Here is a 21875-nt window from a genome sequence, read left to right as displayed (position 1 = left end):
CCTGTTTCAACTCGTCTCGTCTTGTTGCAAAACTTTGGTCTGAACTGCTTGGCACACAGGATAAGTTTCAGTTCTGTAACCTCACCACTAGATGTCACTAAATCCTACACACTGGACCTTTAACAAGACAAAGATGGCTGTGTAGTGGGTGAACAGATCAGCACACAAAACAAAGCCTGTTTACTCTTTTTACTTTAAATTGTCCAAATTACAAAATAATAACATGATCTCTACTTCATCTACAAAATAACATAATATTTATGACTGTATTAAGCATCATTGATTTTTTTTTTTTGCTCTAACAACCTTTTAGACATGCATACTGTTGAGAAATATAAAAATATAAATATAAATACATCCCATTAATATTCTTAATGAATCCATGACTAAGATTTGAAATATTTCATCATAAAAGAATTAAAATGCAGTTGAGTACGATAAGGCATTAAGATGTATCACAAGAGCTGTACAGAATCCTAGAGTAGAGGTATTATTTTTTTTTCTTAGTGTGATGGAGAAAACCTAAAATTAACTTTTTTTTAATAAATCACTACTTTTCTCAACAGGAAGAACACATTTCCAAAGAAAAAGAAAAAGGAAGAAAGAAACAACTCTACAAATTCCAAGGTAACATATTAACACAAAACTGAAAAAGCACTCCAGTACAAAACCAGGATTTGTTTACAGCATACCAAGTGGTGTTGTCAAACTCCCATTGTACTTATGACTTTATAAGCCCTTTCTCGACACCACGCCACTCACAAGAAAACTCAAAGCAACCAAAGATATCCAACAGACAAGTGACCATTCCTCACGTGATTAATGTAGAACGATAATGACTTGCGTTCGGAGCATTATGTGCTATACAGAGTTAAATGACTAAATCTAATGCATAAGTTTCACTCATTGGACTGGTACATACAGAAAACAAAAAAGGACTATGGCAATGACAGTTACAATCAAATGAATGGCCAACGATGTTAAAATGTTCTGAGTAAAATCAACACTTTTATAAGTATTATTGTTTACAGCCAACTAACTCGGTGGAACTGCTAAAAAGGTTTCTTTTGTCATGACAGCTCCCTAACGATAAGCATGACTGAGCTAGCTTACTTTCATGCAAAAAGGTAGTTTTCTGGTGCAAGAATTGCCATGTCAGAAGCTGAAGTGTTGATTAGCAGTTTCTTTCTCTTTTTTTTTTTTTTTTTGATGGCCAGACTCAGAGAGGAAGACTCAGAGCAAGAAAATCCAAGAAATCTCAAACCCATTTTGATCCTCGCTGAATCAAACAATAACTATTTAAGGTGCTTGACACTCCTGAACACAACTTTTTTCTTATCTCTGTACCTTTAGGAAACAAATAAACAAGTACATCCCACAATTCCATACCGACCACAACACGTATGGCCTTCTGTCCTGATCAATAAACAGCCCTCTGGAGACTCAAAGGGCAACTTTGGTATTTTTCAACCTGGACCCTGTTGTCCCATGTTTTTGTGGCCGAGTGACAAACAGGAAATAGCATTTTTGAAATTGGTCCAGTATTGAGCAAGCCATGACATGGGCTGCAACGTAACCGATTGGGGCATTTGTGCGCCGTCAATTGACAACTACAAGTGCTTGTTTTTGCCACTGACAGGCTCAGATTATTATTACAATGGCGACGCACCAGGAAGATTGAGCTGGATTTTTTACCTGCTACACAGACGGTCTTTGTAGCATGTGGGTTGCTGTTAGCTTCTCTGTGTGCACACTGATATGCAATGAGTGATGATGCAGCTGATTATGGAGGGTCTGGAAGTGTTGGCTACATTAACTGGTGCTAAATTAATTAATATTTTAACTACAGAATGCACTGATTTAATTTATTTAATATGAAACGTAACAATGCGGTTGCTCTGCTGCTTTGCATTACCTCTACCTCTATAATGACGTATTAATTTTTTTTTTTTAAAAGATATTTTTTGGGGTGTTTTTGCCTTTAATTGACAGGGCAGTTAGGCGTGGAGGGGGGAGAGAGAGAGAGAGGGAATGACATGCAGCAAAGGACCACAGGCTGGAGTCGAACCCAGGCCACTGCGGCAACAGCCTTGTACACGGGGCGCCTGTTCTATCCACTAAGTCACAGACGCCCCAAACATATTCAGTTTTATCATTTTAAACACACGGTACTCGCCTTTAGAGGGCTGCAGAGCCATGTGTACAGAAAAAAAGGAAGAGCTACGTTAAAATAATGTTAGGCAAGCGCTGCCTCTGTGGTCAGTGTAGCAGCTTCAGTTGATTATAATGGACGCCCTCTGCTGTGGGCATGCTGCAGATGTGTTGCGCCGAATCTGTGTCCCATGTATTTGTACATTGTGGAAAGGATCCCTGCAGAGATAGAGGTTTTTGTTTAGGAAAAAGATCATTTTTGTTTGACCAGAAACAGCCCCAAAATCGCTATCGGCAAACTCACCAGACTCCATTTAAATAAACAGTAATTTTAGCCTGTATAGATCCAGCATATATTCACATCTAACTGGGTGAATTAAGATTCGATTTCAACCAAACCAGAGCTGTTCATTGCTGGAACAGTGGAAAGATGAACCAAGATGACTTTTATGAGTTAATTTTGTTTCTGTCACCTTAGAATGAAGAGTGTTTTACAATAATAAAATTACTGTTTATTTAAATGGAGTCTGGTGGGTTTGGTGATAGCGATTTCAGGGCTGTTTCTGGTTAAACAAAAAGGCCTATCTCTGTCGGGATACTTTTCATAATGGTGTCAGACACTTATAATATTAATCTGAGCCTGTCAGTGGCAAACACAAACACTTTTAGTTGATGTAGATTGACGGTGCACAATTGCCCTTAACATTACACTGCAGCCTGTTGCTGTTGCCAGCTGCAGCGCTCTCGCTTAATACTGGACCAGTTTCAAGAATTGTTGTTCCTATTAGTCAGTTAGACACAAAAACGTGGGGAAAAAAGGGTCCAGGTAAGAAAAAGAAATACCAAAGCTACCCTTTAATAAACTGGCATTACAGCTTTGCAAAAATCAAATGTTGATTTTAGTTTTGTCAACAAACAAGCTAACATGCTAGCAGAGCCCTGACTTACACGCACACCCAAAACACACAACTTCCCCTCTAAAGTGTTTCTTCGTTACGTTTTCTATGAGCTATTTTCTCCCTACTACTTCTTAACGCAAGCCATTTGGATTCTTAGTAAGTGAGCTGCAAAATGGAGGTAAGATCAGAGCTGGTGAGAGATATACAGTACTTGGTGCACTTGCAGAGAGCAGCCAATGCCAGGGTTGAGGGGAGGGACAGAGAGAGAGGGCAGAGAGGGGACAGTAATACAGTAGATGCTCACAATACCACAGTTTCACTGGAGTCCTCAATGCACGAGAGCACTCAGGAATATTTGGGCAGCACATCCATGTTTGTCGTTAGTGTCAATGAAGCCGCTGCAGCCACAAAGGTCCCTCTTTCCATGACTTCATTGCTCTATTAATACAGATTCCTTTTCTCCGATGCTCCAGCTCTGCAGCTCTGAGGTGATACTGCCCTTGAATGCTGACTGGAGTTAATCTCCCCCCACCTTTTAATCCTAACCTTACCTATAAGTGGGGACATTACAAAACTGAAACCGGATCAGCATCTACGCGTAACTTTGACCTTCTCTAACCTTGCCCTCTGTTAAGGGACTGAGGTTATTATTGCTGCGCTCTCTACTGCTAACTGTGGGACTGTGGTGCTGCGATGCTAGAGCAGTCTGTGACGAGCAGGTCCACCACCGTGTTGCCAGTGACATACACAGTAGGCGCTGTCACCATGTTGCTAAGGGAGACAGAGCTGCTGGCAGCCACATTAGAGGTGATGGGGCTCGGGGCACCCTGGTTGTTGCTATGGGTGCCCATGTGACCCTGGAGCTGAGTGGGTGTCTTGCAGTGGACGCCGCACAAGTGGCAGACGAGTATGCCGCCTGAGGCTGTGCCACCGAATCCGCCCGGACTATCCTTCCACTCCTGGCCATGGTGCTTCTGGGCATGGACACGAAGGTATGTCAGTGTGGTGAAACCTGAGGGAGGAGAGTGGAAATGACTCTTAGTTGTTTCAGTGAGAAATAGAGATGTTATAGCTTGTTCATTCAGCACTGAGCCAACAGAAGATCCAAGCAAATTCAAATCCAAACAGTTGTCAACATGAAGTAACAAGTCATAAAGCGACGTCTACGGCTGAGCAGTTAAAAAATTATGACACCAGTACCAATACCAGTACCCTTGAGGTGCTTTCAGACCTAGAGTTGTCTTGCTTGGTCCAAATCAATAAGCTATTTTGTTACAAAGTTGTATAATTTTCGTAGAGTTTGGTTGCATCCCGGCATGCTCAATTTCCAACTCTGACAAATACACTGTGCTCCACTTCACCACACCACGAACTGTATGGGCTATAGCTGTTGTGGTAGTGGGCCAATCAAAGAACCCTTGTGGTGACAGCTGCAAGCAAAACTATAAGAAGAAGAATTTTTTTCTTCTAGATCTGGGAATCGTTTATTAGGTATCGAGTACAGATACCCAGCACCTGCTGACATCTGATCTTGCTTATGCAGAGTACATGGCCACAAATGACTAAAACTGACCTCTAAAGGTAAATAACAACATCTCATAATGTGTCTGTGGTGAAAATGCATCTCATCTTATCATGAAACAGATAAACAGCCGTGCTATTTGACACACATTTACAACAAAAGGCTGGAATTACAGGTTGAATACAGTAAAATACTCTTAATTTACCTGCACTTTAGCCTGAAGATTTCTTTGGCCACTTTTTAAGTTTATATGTTAGATTCATTAGCAAATAGCTGCCGACTGACATATCCAGCAGGTATAGAACAACAATATTCACCCTCCTGAGGGAAATATCTGTTCTTTTGCTGCTAAAAGCTCCACTATGTCCACCAGCTAGTCCCTACTTGGGTCTGTGCGTTATTTTGTGCTGGGGAGGTCATGTACAGTGGATTTATCAGCGCTTTTTCACTGAGAACAGCTGCCTGCTGTGGCTGGAAATAACTGAAACGGTTAATGCCGACATTATGCCAAACAACATTTCAAATTATTTTATTGTCGCAGATTTAATATCATATTATAATCAGGAGAGTTTGACCTCAGTTGGTGCAGGCTCTTGTGATCTCAATTGTTGAGTGTAAAATGATCATAAAACTCAGTCTCATCTTCTCTGATGTTCAAATAAAATCAAACATGTTTAATATTATCTAAGTTTTAATCGTGGCTCATGCAAATACTGAAATTCAATGGCAAGAGGACTGTCCACAACCGATTGCTGGATTCACTCCAGCACCAAACGGGAAGCAGCAAACTGGGTAGACAGTAAAGAACATGAACAGGTTCTTTTGTATTGTGGAAAAGGAGGTGAAACTGGTGAAGTTGTAAAGTGAACATGAGCTGGTGTTTAATGTGGTGTGTATCCGAAGCTCCAACCAGAACTTATTTTAGGGAGGAATCTTAATTTTTGAAACTTGTTGCCTCTCATTATCACGGTCTCCTCCCACTAAAATAGAGCAGCTAACCAACGGAGGCTGGTCACGAGTTTAGGCGACAAATCAAATATGTAAAGATAAAAACATAGTTTTTGGTTTTTTTTAGATTATATTAATCCACAATTGACAAGTATACTGTCGACGTATGGCACATTTTATTTTGTGTTTCGAGTCATGCGTTTTTGTGGACCAGAAGCAGGATGGGATGTCTTTAGATATGAGAGGGCGTCAGACTTTAGTCCTTTAAAAGTCTTGTCGTGTATGACAGGCATTAGACACAGACTGGAAAACCAAAACACTCAGGTGAAAGATGCTTTAAAGCTCCACAGAGCTGAGGATAACTGCAGAGCTGAGGAGAACTCTCTGCGGGGTGTATTACGTGTAGTAACATTAACAATTAATGTAAAAATATTGATGTTAGCTGCTTTAATGTAAACTAATAAATTAAAGCATGTGTACTTACTGCGGTTACAGAGATGGCAGGCGTGGTGCTGTGACTGGTTGTGCACCCTCATGTGATCTGTGATGTAAGCGGCAGACAGGAGCTTGCCACAGATGTGGCAGGGGACTTTCTCCTCGTGGCGAATCATGTGTGCACGCAAACGATCCTTCGTGGCAAAGCTGGACTCACAGGTCTGAAAAAAGACGGAGGACAGGGTGATTGCAGAGAAACATATAAAAGCAAAAGCCTGTGCACACGTAATGCACACGTAAATCAGCCAAGTTTTAAGAACCAATGCTGCTCTACAACTCTTTATGGAAAATAACCTCACATACTGTAACACACACATATATAATGTATAGTATGCACACTGAGTATGTTTGTCATGCTCAGGTGAGTATCAGACTTTAAGCTGCTGCATGTAAATATAATACAACAATCACAGTGAGATACATGCTGCACTCTGTTTCAGAAAGACATGTACTCTATCCAGATCAGTTTCCATGGTAATGCTCTCAATGTTCATTCACTCATGTCAACAGATATCAGCCGAAGACACAGATTAAAGTGCAGCAATGTACAAAACCTCAACCTTGAGTCATCGGGAACACAGTGCATGTAAACACGGCCATTGTTAACATGAATGGACTGAAAAAAAAAACGACGCTGTGTGCAGCTGATAGAAGAGAATGTTACAGAGTAAACATGACTCACCGGGCATTTAAAGGGTCGCTCTGAGGAGTGCACCTGTCTGACATGACTGTTTAGATGGTCCGGCCTTGAGAGAGAAAGAGAGTCAATGTGTTAGGACACTATCAGTTATAGGGCTCCCTTTAAAGTGGAAAAAAAACACGTATTTGCTTTCTTGTCAAGACTTAGACAGGAAGATAAATACCACTCTCATGTCTGTGTGCTGAATATGTAGCTACAGGTAGCAGCCAGCTGTCTTAGCTTAGTTAGTGGTCCCAGTCTAGAAACAGTCAGGCACATAATAGCAAATCGTCATTTCTACATCTAATTTTTGAAAAGATTAAATGAGTGAGATATAACGTTATCATTAGTGAGATTTAGAGGTGCTGGTGGGCAGAATTTGTTTTGTCCAGACAGAGCCAGGCTAGCTGTTTCCAGTCTTTATGCTAAGCTAAGCTAAAGGATGTCTTTCTCCTTGACGAACTTGATCCTGACAGAGTGGGCCCTTTTTAAATGATCTATAGCGCATGGTCTAAAGTGCATTTTTGGCGTGTCCGGCTCATAATCTGGGCACCAAGTAAGGCGCAAAGGGGCAAAGGTGTTGTATTTAGTCCCTTAATTAATCATAGGTGTGTTCTAGATATGATTTCAACCAATTCAAGTGTCATCTTCCATTCCCTTTAAAAGCCAGGCGCACCTGGGGCTCTGCTATTATATGGCTGATTCAGCAAACTGGAGAAGCGAGCCATTTTCTGCTGAGAGTAATGCAGTAAGAGCGGTGATGTCACTGCAGCAAATATTGTGAGACATATAAGCAGCAAAACTTAAAACTATAGTTATAAAGTTAACAGAAGAAACAGAACTAAACTGAAGTTGTGCTGCTCCTCGTGTGTAAATGCGCCCAGCATCTCTCAGTGTGGAGTTGGACAGCAGCTCTGCTCTGCTCTCTGCTGTGTTCACATTTTAGAGAATCAAATTTTCCTCACTGATGAGGTAATATTCACCCATCCACAACACATCCGTCAATCCATGGGTGTGTAACGAGCAGAGTTTGTTGTGAACTAGCATCTTACTATCTGCATAATGCGTCCTTTAAGTAGCAGGAAGACCACATTTTAGTTCGTCAATCTCTTTCTGCTACCTAAAAATAGCAATGCGCCAACAATGCCAGTGAACACACCTCATTTTAAGACCTACACGCCCCTGGGTACACAGAGGGGAAGAGGTACATTCATTCATTTTCTGTAATCGCTTATTCTGTTAGGGGTTGCTGTGGGGTGGAGCCTATCCCCGCTGACACTGGGCGAGAGGCAGGGTACACCCTGGACAGGTCACCAGACTATCACAGGGCTGACATGTAGAGACAGGCAACCATTCACACGGGGAATTTAGAGTCACCAATTAACCTGCATGTCTTTGGACTGTGGGAGGAAGCTGGAGTACCCAGAGAAAACCCACACTGACACAGGGAGAACATGCAAACCCTCTTGCTGTGAAGCGACAATGCTAACCACTGTCCACTGTGCCGTCCAGGAAAAAGTACATTTGCTACTTAAAACACCGTCGGTCTGAAAGTAGCAGTGGGACACTTAGTACCCGATTTAAGATAGGGCCCTATATGTTTTTAGACTTAAACTGTTCCGCATCGTCACCTGGAGAAAGCCTTGCCACAGTGGGGGCAGACGTAGGGTTTTTCCACACCACCCTGGTGGGAGCGCACGTGGTGGCTCATGCGGTCCTTCCTCTTAAAGCGCTGCTGGCAGATTGGACAGGAGAACGGCTTCTCGTCTGAGTGAGACAGGCGGTGGCGGTTGAGGTGGTAGACGTCGCGGAACGCCTTGCCACAGGTCTCGCAGGCGTGGTTCTTCCTCACTGGGTTCGGGTTGGGATTTGCAGGCCGCTGAGACAACACAAACAAGCAGATACACAAACTACAGAGTTTAGATGGAAAGTAGAATTACAGTTAGATACATTCAGTGTTACATATTGTCATGTTTTTATGTCTTTGTTGCATGCAAATGCACACTGATATTTCCGCCTGATTTGTACCAAAGTTGCAAAACATGTCTGACAGTTGATTCGCGTGTTAGATTAACTCCCTCCCACTGGATTTAAAGTCTTTATCTGCTTTCACACTGTTTGTGTTACAGAGAACATGCAGGGGAGCGTGGGGGGGCTTCTAGCACGTTGTTTCTCAAACTGGGGACCAATGCCAAACCCTGGGATGAAATTTACTGGTCCCTGAGCTGATAATTGTACATGGACATTTTGTAGACTTTAACACACAGGAGAGTTTCAGTCAGATGCAGCAGGAGACACACAGTAACTGCTTGTAAGATCCAAAAAAAAAAAAAGATGGCAAACCGTCCCTGTGGCCAGGCAGCTAGAGAAACAACATGCTTGAAGGTTTGGGGTTGACGACAGCCATCTCCACAAGGCCCTGACCCACCTGTACTGTCGCCCCTGTGGCCATGACGACAGCAGCAGGAGGCGGAGCATGGGGGTTAACACTAGCCATTACGTTAGCCATGGCAACCCCTTCACCATCCTGACTACCCAGGGGAGGCTGCTGGGCCCCCGCCAGCACGCCGGGAGGGGCGAGAGTGGGAGGTGCGGAGAGGTGTAGCAGGGAGAGGGGAACAGTGGGCCTCTCCGCCCTCCCTCCGGCCCCCACCGCCATCGCCGACGGGGCCGCCACCGCCACCGCAACCTGGCCGGCTGCTCCCTCCTTTGCCCCCTCCGCCTGCTCTCTGGCCCTGTCCTTCATGCGTACCCCAGTGTGGACCGACTGGTGCCGCCGCAGGTTGTAGTTGTTCTTGAACTGCTTGTTGCAGATGGCACAGATGTGGGGCACGCGGGGCGGCCGAGACACTGGCTTCACTGGACCACAAGGAGGCGGGAGGAGAGACAGAGAGGTGTTAATTTCCAGTAAATTGATTTTGAATTTTTGAAATAGTCATTTAAAGTAATCTTTCAAGCAAATTTGGTAACAGTAACATCTAGTGAACAAACAGGTTTAGAGAGTAAATGACAAGTCAAACAAAGATGACATATTCAATATGTGTCAATGAAGATAGCAATAAGCAAAATGAGCTGCTGTAAAGCATCGTCCCAGTCAAGCCTGTTTTGGTAATCTGCAGGTGAACACATATGTAAGCATGAAACTAGGAATGAAATAATTGTTGCTGTCTTGTTTTCCATCAGGGTTAATTAAATATCTTTGGGTTTTAGACTGTTGGTTGGATAAAATAAGCAATTTGAAGATGAAACTGTTACTGTTTAATGGCAACAATAATCAAAACTTATCGTCTAGTCAGTTAAATTTGAGAAAATAGTGAAAAAACTCAAGTTGACATCTTTATGTTGCTTATTTTGTCTGGCCAACAGTCCCAAATCAAAAATAAAATCCAGTTTACTGTCACAGAGGCCAACACAAACTATTAAATGTTCAAATCTGAGACACTGAAGCTGTTAAGAAACTTTAAATAGTTTCTTTTAACTTTCAATACTCAATTTCCGCAGTATTGATACACCAGTACACACTGCGCTCCTTTGCTTGGTCTGATCGTTGTTTACGACAGTCATTCTGCTGTTTTCTGCTACTGACCAAGAAAAAAAGTCATCCCTGTAATGTTATAGCAATGTCACATTTATCTTTTAATAGAAATTGGAAATTTTATGCCCTCAAGGTCAGTTTTTACCCGCTTCTGTTGAGAAATTGATCGACTAATTGTTTCAACTCTAATCACAGGTTGTAGCTCTAAAAAGCATCAAGCATCAAAAAACGTCATGAAAACTACATCAAGTTTTCATGACGTTTTTTGAAAGTTTAACCATAGACAAGTCAACTACGCTAAAAGTAAGAAAACATTCAGAAAACAGTCAAAACTGAGCGAAACATGGCGATATCCATAGACGAGGATGTAAATTTGAGAATCCTAGGATAGCGAAGAAATGACCTACCCTTCTCTTCCTGTGATTGGCTAGTACTTGTTGCCTTCACTGGTTGGATTGGTTAGGAAAACACATTGCTGCTACCGGGGCACGGCACATCATATGCCGCCCCTGGCACACACTGGACGTGTTGCGCTGCAGCCCGTCAACAGACGACCGAGCAAAGTTAACTACTTTTACTAAAAGATCTGTACTTCCTCCATCTTTGCATTAGCATAAAATCATGTGTGGAGAGCCCCTGATTAAACTTGATTTCTCTCCTAAAGAGCCGATCTCGAGAGCCATAACTGGCCCGGCAATATCTTTTTAGCCATTGCCTTTACAACGACGGGATTGTGGGTCATTTAGCTCGGGATATTTCTCGACCTCAACAAGTCTCTCCTCATCCATTCTTTGTCACACACAGAGTTCTGTTTGCATCAATGGTGAGGAGAGGAGTCGAGCTACCATAGGAGCAGAGAAAAAGAGCTGCCACGGGAGCTTGTATGTATAAGTAGAGTGCATTTAATTCTGGAGGTGGCAAAGCTGGAAATAGGACAGCGGCGTGCTACAGGGCCGTGCGTCCTGGAGTGCCGATGTGCATGTAGCCCCCACTGGTTTTGGGTTGTACATTGAAAATAATAGGGATGTATTTTTTAATGTGAGGCCTTTGCCGGGAGTGTGTTTTGGCCTTGAGGCAGGCTATTCCTTCACCATCCTAGGATTTGCAAATTTGCGAGGAGGTAGATATAAACGTCTTATTCTGAGGTAACAAATCACAACAATACTTATTTTCAGGTGATTATTTCTGCCAATATAGCCCCATAAATCCTACACACTGGACCTTTAATCAAATAAATACTGAGAAACATTGATGTTGAACAACGTGTCCTGATAACCCAGATGTTCATGTGTTGAATTTTAGGTGTCTAAAATCTAAAAAATCCAATTTGAGCGACCAGATCACTCTGACTTTTTAGAGCCAGATAAATCTCATGGAATTTACGTAATTTGAATTTTTGGGGTTCTTGAAATATATACAAAAATATTCCATCTTTTCACCTGCAAATGACCAAAATGAAAGTCCCTGGGATTATATCACCTGCCTGAATCCTCCCCATGAGAGTAGAGTGTTGTGTATTTACTCTTGTCAGCTCCACAGGTGTAGGATGCAGTGCAGTGTCCCTCACCAGGCAGGGGTTCCTCACTGAGAGCAGCAGTGTCCACAGTCGAAGGAGGCTGTGCTATGTGCTCTGTGGGTGGGGTTTGGGGAGAACTCGTATGCACGGGCATGAGCTCTGATTGGAGGCTCCCCTCCACTTGGTTTTGGGTGGGAGTATTCTGGAGAAGCAAGCAGAAGGCCATCACCAAATGTAAACACAAGTCCCAGCATTATCTTGAGGTGCTAGGTTGAAATAGGAGATGTGAGGGCTGTGGGGCTGCTGGGGGTACACAATGTGAGAAAATGCGCGCAGTGACAATGAGAGCAGAAAGAGAGGCCAGAAATGCTCAGCAAGCCTACCTGGAAGAGAAAATTGCTCCAAGCAGCATCCATTTTGCGCCACAGCGATGGAGATTATAACGTCAGCTCCTGATTGAGATCGAGGAGGGCAGCCTTTGCATGGTTTTGATCGGCCCACCGGTGATCGAGGCGCAAACAGTCGCCTGTCCTGCAGCAGAGACGCCGGGCTCCTGGATTTTCTTGCGAAACGTGAATAAAGTCGTCCGCAAAAATATGTTTTTCTCATTGAGGTAGCCTAATGCTGTCAATTAAAATGCACGCAGCTGTTGACTAACGCAGGCTGCAGCACACAGGCAGGAGTGGAGCAGGCCAGCTCCTATAATGGCCTGCTTCTCTTCTCACTTTGGTGTCTAACTTTCATTCACCAAACACCAACCTTCACTAAAACGCCACATCACACAACCAAAGTGCTCTCAAAGCCCACCAAAAAGCGCATTTTACACTATCACACTTTCGCAATAAACACAAACCACTCTACGGGAAATAAATGCATTTGTACGCAAGAGAACATGAAAAATATGAGTTATAACACACGTATCTGGCAGCACAGCAGCTCATGCTTTGTTTTTTAATTTATGAATCTATTTTTCCGATTTCCCCCAATAGGCCAATCGGGTGTTTGTCGAAGCCTCGTTGTTGGATTCAAGCCCTGACCCCGGCGAGCGGCGCTCTCGCCGGGCCGCAGCCTATCGCTCCACCTCGGCCGTTCAGCTGCGAGGATGTCATCTTTCTTTTTTTATCGCCCGCTCTCCCTCCTCCCTCCCTGTCTCTTTCTTCCTTTTCTTTTTTAATTCCTCTTTCTTCTCCCCCTCCTCTCCTTTTCTCGCACCGCTATGTCCCACTTGCTCTTAAAGGGATAGGGTTTCCTCTTTGGACACCCCCCTCTCATTTCCGTCTCCCTCGGCGGGGCCCGTCCTCTCCCCTTCCTTCCTGGGTTTGTGGGCCGACACAAAATGCGCCACGGTAGTGTCGGTCGGTTGTTTTTTTTCCTGTCTCCTTCCCGAGGCCAGCTGGAGCAGATCTCCTGCCTGCACCGCAGAAAACAGCAGGAATGACTTTCCATTAACGGCCAGATTACAGACGCATCTTAAAGGGCAGTGCGCACAGAGCCTGCCTGTCGGCCTATAATAATGATGTCAGAGTCAGATATAGTACACAGGACGGAGAGCTGCTCGGCATAAACACACAATGGATGACAAACACTTCAGAATTAATGTGCATAAAAATACATATTCAAATATATATATATATCTCGCAGGTACTCGTAACCTATATATAAAATTATTATTAATTGAAAATGATTAAATTATAGTCGAGTAATGGACTAATAAACAAAATTATTAGGGACTGTTCATTACTTATGAGGGGGTTGACTGGGGGTGCAAAATGGGGAGGCATGCCAAATAATTTTTTTTAAGCACTGGGGAGGGATTTGTTATTAGGAATTGTTGTTGCAATCAAACATATTTTGTTTGTTATTATTAGTTACTTGTTATTACTTGTATTATTTTATGTATTGTTCTTTATCTTTATGTACTTTTGAGTTTTTAATAACTTTGTGAAAATTCTGCACTGTATTGCATTATTCTTTTTCCTTACCCTTTTTTTTTTTGGTGTTTTAATTGTGCAACTATCAACTATAAATTAAACTTACGTTTGTTTGTTTTTTGTTTTCAGCTTAGGGGAATACAAATTAAAATGTTTGTATTTTGTATGTATTTATTAAGAAATCATGCAGGTTTGTGAAGGTATGTTTTCTTTAAAATTACACCATTTATCATTAGCCAGAAACTGGAAAAATTATCGTTCAATTTTTTTATATATATATTTTATCATTATACATTATATTTTTATTATTATTTTATTTTTTATATTTTTATTTTTTATTATTGTTCAGATTTTTGGGCAGTTCTTGGACGTGTCATGTTTGATAAATGCTTGCATCAGAAAAAAAGAAGAAGCTTTAAATAGTGCAGTTTCATTAAGATCACTTTATTCAATGTCTCACTTTTAAAAATTTATTTTATTTTTTTGGCTTTTGCCTTATTTGACAGGACAGGTTAAGCATGAAGGGGGGAGAAAGAGGGCATGCATGCGGCAGAGTCTAACACACACAGACGCTGCGGTAGGGACAGTGCCTCTTAACATGGGACGCCCCAACTAACCACTGAGCTACTGGGCGCCCCGTTAGATGTTATTTAAAATTTGGCCAAAAATAAAGCGTTTGCATGAACTAACCAGTGTACATGAAAACAGTGAAAAATCGAGGCTTTTTTCATCTCCAGGATTTTGTCTTCAACTTTTAACATTTACCTTCAAAACATCAATGGGTAAATATCTAATAACTAATTTATGGTGGAGGAGGGTCATGAATTTTCGCCAGTCACTCAGGGAGGTTCAAGGAAAAAAAACTGTACCTTTGCGGAAGGTCAAAATAAAAATAATAAAAAAAACTTTAACTGTATTTCATGGGATTATGTTTATTTGGGAAGATTATAAACAATGTTGATATTGTTTATTTTTTGAATGATCACTGGCAAAAGTTATTCCAACTGATGAAAAGCTTTAAAATGTTTAGTTTTAAAAATGGGCAGATATTTTATTAAATGATCATGTTTTCTGATTCTTCACTGTATTACATATTAATTTTGTTTGTGTTTTATAACTATAGCATTTCAACATTGCTCAACATGATTTTAATCAGGAGTCATGAATATAGAAATGAATGATTTTTTTTAACCAATAAATCTGTCAGTTATTTTCATTTATCAATCATTAAGTCCATACATTTTAGTAAAATATTTAAAAAGTTGTACCAAAGCACATGTTGACATATTCAAACATAAAAAACAGATGATCTTCAAGTTTAAAATCAACTAAATCCAGCTAATATTTACATGTGAGAAACTGGAGCAGAGATTTGCATTTTTATTTCTTAAAAATGACTTGAAGGTCCACTGTGTAGGATTTAGGAGCATCTGTTGACAAAAAATGGCATGTAATATTCATAACTAAGTCTTCAGTAGTTTCTAATCAACTGAAAATAAAGATCATATTGTTTTCGTCACCTTAGACTGAGCCTTTATACATACATATGGAGCAGGCCCCATGGATGTAGAAAAGAGAACGGGATACAGCAATGCTTAGTGGCCCATAAAGGCAAAAAAGCTCATTTACCATGGTGTGAAATTACTGGGATCTTCCAAACTGTGGAGCCGATAAAGCAGGTGCACTAGAGATTTCTGCCAGCCAAATGGCTAACTTCCAGTTAAATGCTCCGATAACTTGAATGGAGATAAAAATGGTTTAATATTGCAGCTCTTCTATAACTGTTGAACCAAATGGATCACATCCCAATGGTGGACGAGTCATTTTAAGAAAGGCTGTGATGCTCACAAAAATGTATCCACCGATTTACGGACGTCTCTTTCACAGTGTAAGTCTATGGGAAAAGGTCTTTTTGGGCCCTGTGCCATCACGTGATGAACTCAGAAGTTGTAATTCCACATTTGGCCACTATGTCAATTTGGCTTCATAGCTGGGTGCTGGACCTGGGGGCTTGGCGGGTCCTCTCCCACGGAGTTTGCCATGTTGTTTGGACAAACCAAAATACTGTTTCTATATAAGATCATTACAACCTGGTCTCACTCTGAAGTCGTTCGAAATCCAGTGCCTGGGTAGTGACTTGTGGTGTCAGACCCTGATGGAAAAAAACGTCCTATAACATCAGCACGATACGGCCAGTTGCTGTTATAGTTTAATGGTGCTTTGGGGCGTCAGGGGGAAACGTGACGGGACAATAACAAAAGTTAAGGTGGCGAAATACTGAATAGGGCATGCGGAAGGGGTGGTGGATGGGTTCAACAAACACCAGCTTTGACCTGGAAGAGTGATGTTCACATCAGATTATAAAGCCAAAACTTTATATTTTTTCTTTAACCCAACCACAGAAAAAAACATCAATTTGCGTTGTTGTACTGACATAGTGCATGTATTTTGAAAGAGACTGTATGTAAATGGTGAATTTCCTGTGAAAACAGAAGTGTATCTTGAAAGAAGACAATGCACGTAACAGGCAGATTTTAACATGGCGTGTGTTGAACATTCAGCCACTGTAGTTCTCCTACACACTTGGCACACAGCAAAAGTTTCAGTTCTGCAAACTCTCCACTAGATGTCACTAAATCCTATACACTGGACCTTTAAAGGATTAATCAGTTATCAGATAGTTGCTGATTTATTTTCTGACGATCAACTAATCAATTAACTGATGAGTTGCTGCCCTGTAACAAACACCAGTAATAATCTGAGTAAAATACATCAAATCAAGACGAGTTAATGTGTTAATATCAATTTATTATCTTTTTTTAAATTACTTTTTAAAGCACCCCATTTCTTTTCCAATACATGTGTTAAGACCCTTCTTCCCTCTCCTCCTCAAGCCTTGAAGAGCCTGATTTGGAATATTTAATAAGGATTTCAGCCCCCCTCCCCTCCCCCCCACCGAAAACTCTGCAAAACACAGATGAGCCTGTGATGCTTCTTCGTCTTCATCTTTCATCCAGGCACGACGCAGGAACCAAGACTCCCTGCTCTCGCCGACAACCTCTGACACTGACAACAACCTGTCTAAAAACACTACCACACCGAGTTCCCCCCAACACAAAGGCCGTCCCAGAAACCCACCAGTCTTAGTTTATATAAGGAGTTTATGCATGCACTGAGATTCCAACCGAGCATAAAGTAGTAGGTTATACAGGGAATTGTCTTGAGCTGGTGTTTCTGAGTCATACAAACAGCAGGGTGATTATCTTTTCTTCTTTTTTCTCAATTAAAATAAATTAAAAAAAACAACAACAAAAAATCTGATCTTCCTTCAGAAGCATCATGTGCACCAGGAAACACTGATTGGTGTCTTTAATCTGTGAGGACGGGCTGCTGCGGTCACTGCTGCTGTGCCGGCACAAGAGGGTGCACGTTCACAGCAGCTCAGTCGACGCACGTCCTCTCACTTCTTCTTCTCCTCTTCCTCCACACACACCGGTTGCATGCTGCGCCCCTCAGCAGTAAGCTTATCAACTAGGATTGTGCACGTCTCTCTTCACATCTCTTTTTGTCCATGCTTCCTTTTGAGAGCAACTTATTCCTACTCTAAAAACAAATAAATAAAAAACCAGCATTTACATTCCAGTGCCCAATTGTAAAATCTTTTTTTTTTTTTTTTTTTTTTTTTTGTTTTCCTATGAGTCCAGAGGAGGAGGTCAGAGTTCATCATGGGGGTGTTGCTGCTGCAGGAGTGTCTTTTTAAAATTGTTTTGTCTTTTAAAAAAAAAAGTGGCAATAGAACTAGACTTTACCGCTCGACACACATACATGAATCATTAACGATTATCAATAATCTCTTATTAATAATCATTAACACCTTGAACACACACCATACCTGACAACAGTTTTTTTTAACTATTTTTTTTTTTGTTACAGTCAAAAGTGGGCCCTTTTCTTCTTTGCGAGAAAAATGTGAACATGATTACAACAACAATTACATCAGGATTAGTTATGGTAATATTGACACCTATAGAAAATGCAGTTGGAGTTGTCGCTCTAAATCTTGAATTCAATACTCATTTGAATATATCAAAATTACTATCGTTATCTTTGTTACTCTATAAAACCAATGACTTGTTTTTTGTTTTTAATATTCCCATAAATATGTACAGTAAAGATCAAAAAAATGTGGGACACGTGATCTTCGATGCCAGTGAAACTCGGACAGGTACGGTACGTTTCAAATGTGGTTTGGTCATGTTTACAAATGTTCTTTTTTTTCCTTTGTGTTTTTTTGTACATCTATCTCATGCATTGGATTGACTCCCGTAGACACCGATGTTGTTTAGATACTCAATATGTCATGGATGCCGGAAAGCTTTTTTTTTTTCTTTTTTCTTTTGGATTTGTACACGTCCAAACAAATGTTTCTCCTCATCCCACCTGCATTTTTTTTTAAGTCTCTTGCCTTTACAAACATTCTGTTTTTAGATCATCTTGCAGTCATCAAATAAAAATTTTGATGGCACAACATCCCTTTAAGAACCCCTTAAAGGCATTGGTGACGTTCCAAGCAACTATTTTTTTGTGTGTGTTTTTTTGTCTTTTTTTTAACACTTAATACAAAAAAAATTAACAAAACATCAACAAATCAATAAAAAGTGTTTTCCATCCATCTTTTGTGATTCTCCCCTTTTTTCCTTTCTAGAGCCACAGTTACAAGTGCTTGCTAGATATATCTGGACACTACAGACTACATACAAGTACATACACAATGCAAAAAACACCTTTTTTTTTGCTTCCTCCCTGTCCTCTCTCTTTCTCCATTCCAGCATAGAACATCATAGAAGAAGACATGGCTGCCGTCCCCGCTCTCTGCAGCTCTGGGAGAAAAAAAAAGGGCAAAATATCCCTCCTTTCACACTTCCTGTCTCACTTTTATACAAGCAGTAACAAAGATAAAAACATTAAACACAAACCTCCTCTTTTTTTAAATCTAAGATCACCTTAATCCAGTGGTATTACAGGTGGTTACATTCCTCCCGCCCTCTTTTGTACCTGTGAGAATGGGAGAAAACTTCTCTACCCACCCTGAGTCTAAAGGAGCAGGGTGCAGCTCAATAGTGTCAGTTTGTCCTCTCTTTGCCTCTGATCTCTTTGCCTTACTGTGCGTTAAAAAGGAAAGGGTGATATCCCTAAATCCTCTGAGAGCAGTCCAAGAAAGGACACAAGGCAAGGTGGCAAGCTGAGAGTATTGAGATGCAACCTGTGATAGCTACCTTCCTAAATCGCTCCCACCCTTCACGCTGCCACCCTGCCGTCTAAGAGTAGGAGAGGTGGGAGCCGTTAGAGATGTGGGAAGTGACTGAGGTGCTTCGGCTCAGGACGCCGTCGCTGCCACCGGCTCCTCCAGGCCCCCCGCCGGACGCCGTCCTCCTCAGAGGCTGGGGGCTGTTCCTCAGGGCCATCAAGCTGGGGGCACCACGCACACCCAGCCCGCCGCCACCATAGATCCCTCCCTGAGAGGAGGAGGAGGAAGAGGAAGAAGAGGACGGGCCGGAAATGGAGGGAGGGGCGGGCGGTGGGGGAGGTAACATGGCCAGGGACTGAGAGGAGGAGCGTGAGGGCAGGTGATGGGAGAAGGGCAGGGGGTGTGGGTGGGCCAGGTCGCCACCGGAGCCTCGCACTCCAGCCCACTCCCGCTCCCTCTCCTTCTCCCGCTCCCTCTCTCGATCTCGATCCCGCTCTCGCTCGCGGTAGAGCTGCGGTGTACTCTGGTGGTGGTAGTGCTGGGGCAGGTGGTGGCGTTGGTGGTGGGAGGAAGAGGAGGAGGAGGAGGAGGAAGAGGAGGCAGAGGAGCGGGATGAGTGGTGCACCTCCCTCCCATCTCGGCTCAGGCCCAGGGCCATGCTCAGGGAGGAAGCGGAGGACTCACTTCTGCGGTCCCCTGCTCCGCTGCTGCCAATGCCGCTGCTGCTGCTGCTGTTGTGGCTGCGGCGAGAGTGCTGCTGCGGAGGCACGTTCTGCGGATGCATGCCGTGGCTCCAGTGGCCGGCAGAGCGGGAGCTGGGGGGCTGGACATTGGCGTAGCCCTGCATAGGGTAGGCCTCACTGGGGATGCCGGTCAGTGCCATGTTGCTGAAGCCAAGACGCAAGCTCTCAGAGTCGAAGGACTCGATCTCGCTGGCCTGCCGCTCCAGGAGGGTGCGGATTCGTTCGGAGCGCTCGTTCTGCAGGGACAGCATCTCTTCTTCGATCTAGGAAAAGAGCAGAACACACATGAGAAAATGTATTTTTTTTTTTTTAAATATTTGCTGCTTACAAACTCTCAAAAGACTTGTGCAGTATAATCCAAGTCTCATTTATTCAGTTGTATGCTCAGTACTTCTCAAACAGACAGCCCACTGTGACAGGGAGCTTTACTGCCTCGGTCAGTTAATTAGTCTGTGTTATTGTGTGACTTTGGTGTTTTAAAGTTTTAGTTCAGATTCACCAAAGTCACGCAATAACAAACGAACTATCGATCAAGGCAGTGGTAGACAATAAGCTCCTGTGTTCAGTGAGGTAAAATTACTGGTTTTGTCAATGGAGTCTGGCCTTGAAGAGGGCCTAGATATGTTTCATTGTTAGTTCAGTTCCCCATTGGAAATGGCAGTTTGTTCGAGAAGTCCTGAACATAGACTACCACTGGATAAATGAGACTTGGATTATACTGCACGAGTTGTGTGAGCGTTTGTAAAAGGATGTTTTGATATAGTTTTCCTGTCGAGAAACGCTGGACTCCTATGGCTTTAATTCATCAAAAATGTTCTCTGTTTTTGGATTCTTCATTCACCTTGGAAGCACGCAGAAAAACTAAGTTGTCATTATGAATTCAACATAATACTGAAAGTTTATTCTTGACAAAAACAGTCTCACCACAAATGAGAAGCCATTTTGGAGCTCTTAATCAATTCGCACAATCTTTTCTCAGTAGATAGAGATTTTTTTTCTGAGGCAGGTGATGATGAAAGCTACAGGACATATACTGTGGCGGGATTGTTTTTTGACAGCTGCTTTTTCCAAAAGCAAGAATAAACTTTTGATCTCAACTTTTAAGCTAAGGTGGACGGCAAGTCCGTAAAGCATAATACTTCCACTAGCGAAGATCGTGTGATTGTGTGGACTCGAGTCACATGACTTAGACTCAAGGCCACAAATTTGATCACTTAAGACTCGACAAAATCAAAAAAGACTTGCAATTCGACTTGGAATTTAACTTGGACTCGTGACTTCACTTGGACTGGAGCCTTTTGACTTGAAAACACTATCCAAGCCAATTTGGGAAGAGAAGGTTAAAGACATTTTTCCGATACGAGATTAGTTCAATAGAGCAAGACAGGGCAGAGACATACAAAATACATTCTGTTGTGGTACTGGTTAATATTGCTATATGCTATTAAAGTTCAATGTCAGCACTACATTTTTTATGATTAAGTTCAGCCATGCTTGTTTTAACAAATTGTTAAAAAATTACATTACCTTTGTTAAAGAGCGCATTATGACTTGTTTAGGATTCGAAGTTAAGGACTTTGGATAACCAAGTTTAGGACTTGGGACGTTATTGGGGACATGCCTATCTTGACTTGGTACTTGAGAGCAAAGACTTGAGACTTACTTGTGACTTGCAAAACAACAACTTGGTCCCACCTCTGGTATGATGTGACAACAGACTATGTAAAAGAAGTGGACGTAGCCACCATGACATCACCCACTGGTTTGTTGACTCCCGTCTTAAAGCACTGAATTTGGCATTTTGTCTGTCACCACCTTGTTTTTTGGAGCCAGAAGTGATTGTGAAGAGAGGGTGGAGCCACACTTTGGGCCGTACCCTACATGAGGCCTAAGTTTACCAAATGTACAGTACAGGCCAAAAGTTTGGACACACCTTCTCATTCAATGCGTTTTCTTTATTTTCATGACTATTTACATTGTAGATTCTCACTGAAGGCATCAAAACTATGAATGAACACATGTGGAGTTATGTACTTAACAAAAAAAGGTGAAATAACTGAAAACATGTTTTATATTCTAGTTTCTTCAAAATAGCCACCCTTTGCTCTGATTACTGCTTTGCACACTCTTGGCATTCTCTCCATGAGCTTCAAGAGGTAGTCACCTGAAATGGTTTCCAACAGTCTTGAAGGAGTTCCCAGAGGTGTT

At 42.2% G+C, this 21875-nt stretch overlaps 2 protein-coding genes across 5 annotated transcripts in view; both read right to left on the bottom strand.

Annotated features, from left to right (window-relative positions):
- Positions 1-1181: 1181 nt before the first annotated feature.
- mazb (MYC-associated zinc finger protein b (purine-binding transcription factor)) lies at positions 1182-13244 on the bottom strand. Of its 4 annotated transcripts, none has more exons than XM_049563212.1 (7): positions 12129-13244; positions 11713-11947; positions 9123-9553; positions 8326-8573; positions 6698-6761; positions 6005-6176; positions 1182-4062 (listed from the first exon to the last, which is right to left on the bottom strand). In XM_049563212.1, the coding sequence occupies exons 1-7, from the start codon at positions 12159-12161 to the stop codon at positions 3719-3721; spliced, it is 1527 nt and encodes a 508-aa protein (XP_049419169.1). In that variant the 5' UTR covers positions 12162-13244; the 3' UTR covers positions 1182-3718. The 4 variants fall into 4 exon arrangements, with proteins under 4 accessions (XP_049419169.1, XP_049419172.1, XP_049419171.1 ...); XM_049563215.1 differs by having other exon boundaries at positions 9447-9553; positions 12129-13243; XM_049563214.1 differs by having other exon boundaries at positions 11797-11947; positions 12129-13242.
- A 2406-nt stretch (positions 13245-15650) lies between these two features.
- The window catches only part of taok2b (TAO kinase 2b), a 41596-nt gene continuing 35371 nt past the window's right edge, over positions 15651-21875 (bottom strand). The window contains exon 20 of the mRNA XM_049562668.1: positions 15651-19930. Within this exon, the coding sequence (XP_049418625.1) occupies positions 18995-19930 (936 nt within the window). The 3' untranslated portion in view covers positions 15651-18994. The remainder of the gene's footprint in view (positions 19931-21875) is intronic.

Source organism: Epinephelus fuscoguttatus, linkage group LG20 (assembly GCF_011397635.1).
Source record: "Epinephelus fuscoguttatus linkage group LG20, E.fuscoguttatus.final_Chr_v1".
NCBI classification, from domain to species: Eukaryota; Metazoa; Chordata; class Actinopteri; order Perciformes; family Serranidae; genus Epinephelus; species Epinephelus fuscoguttatus.
The sequence above is the reverse complement of the archived record's forward strand: the minus strand, read 5'-3'. Positions and strand labels throughout refer to the sequence as shown.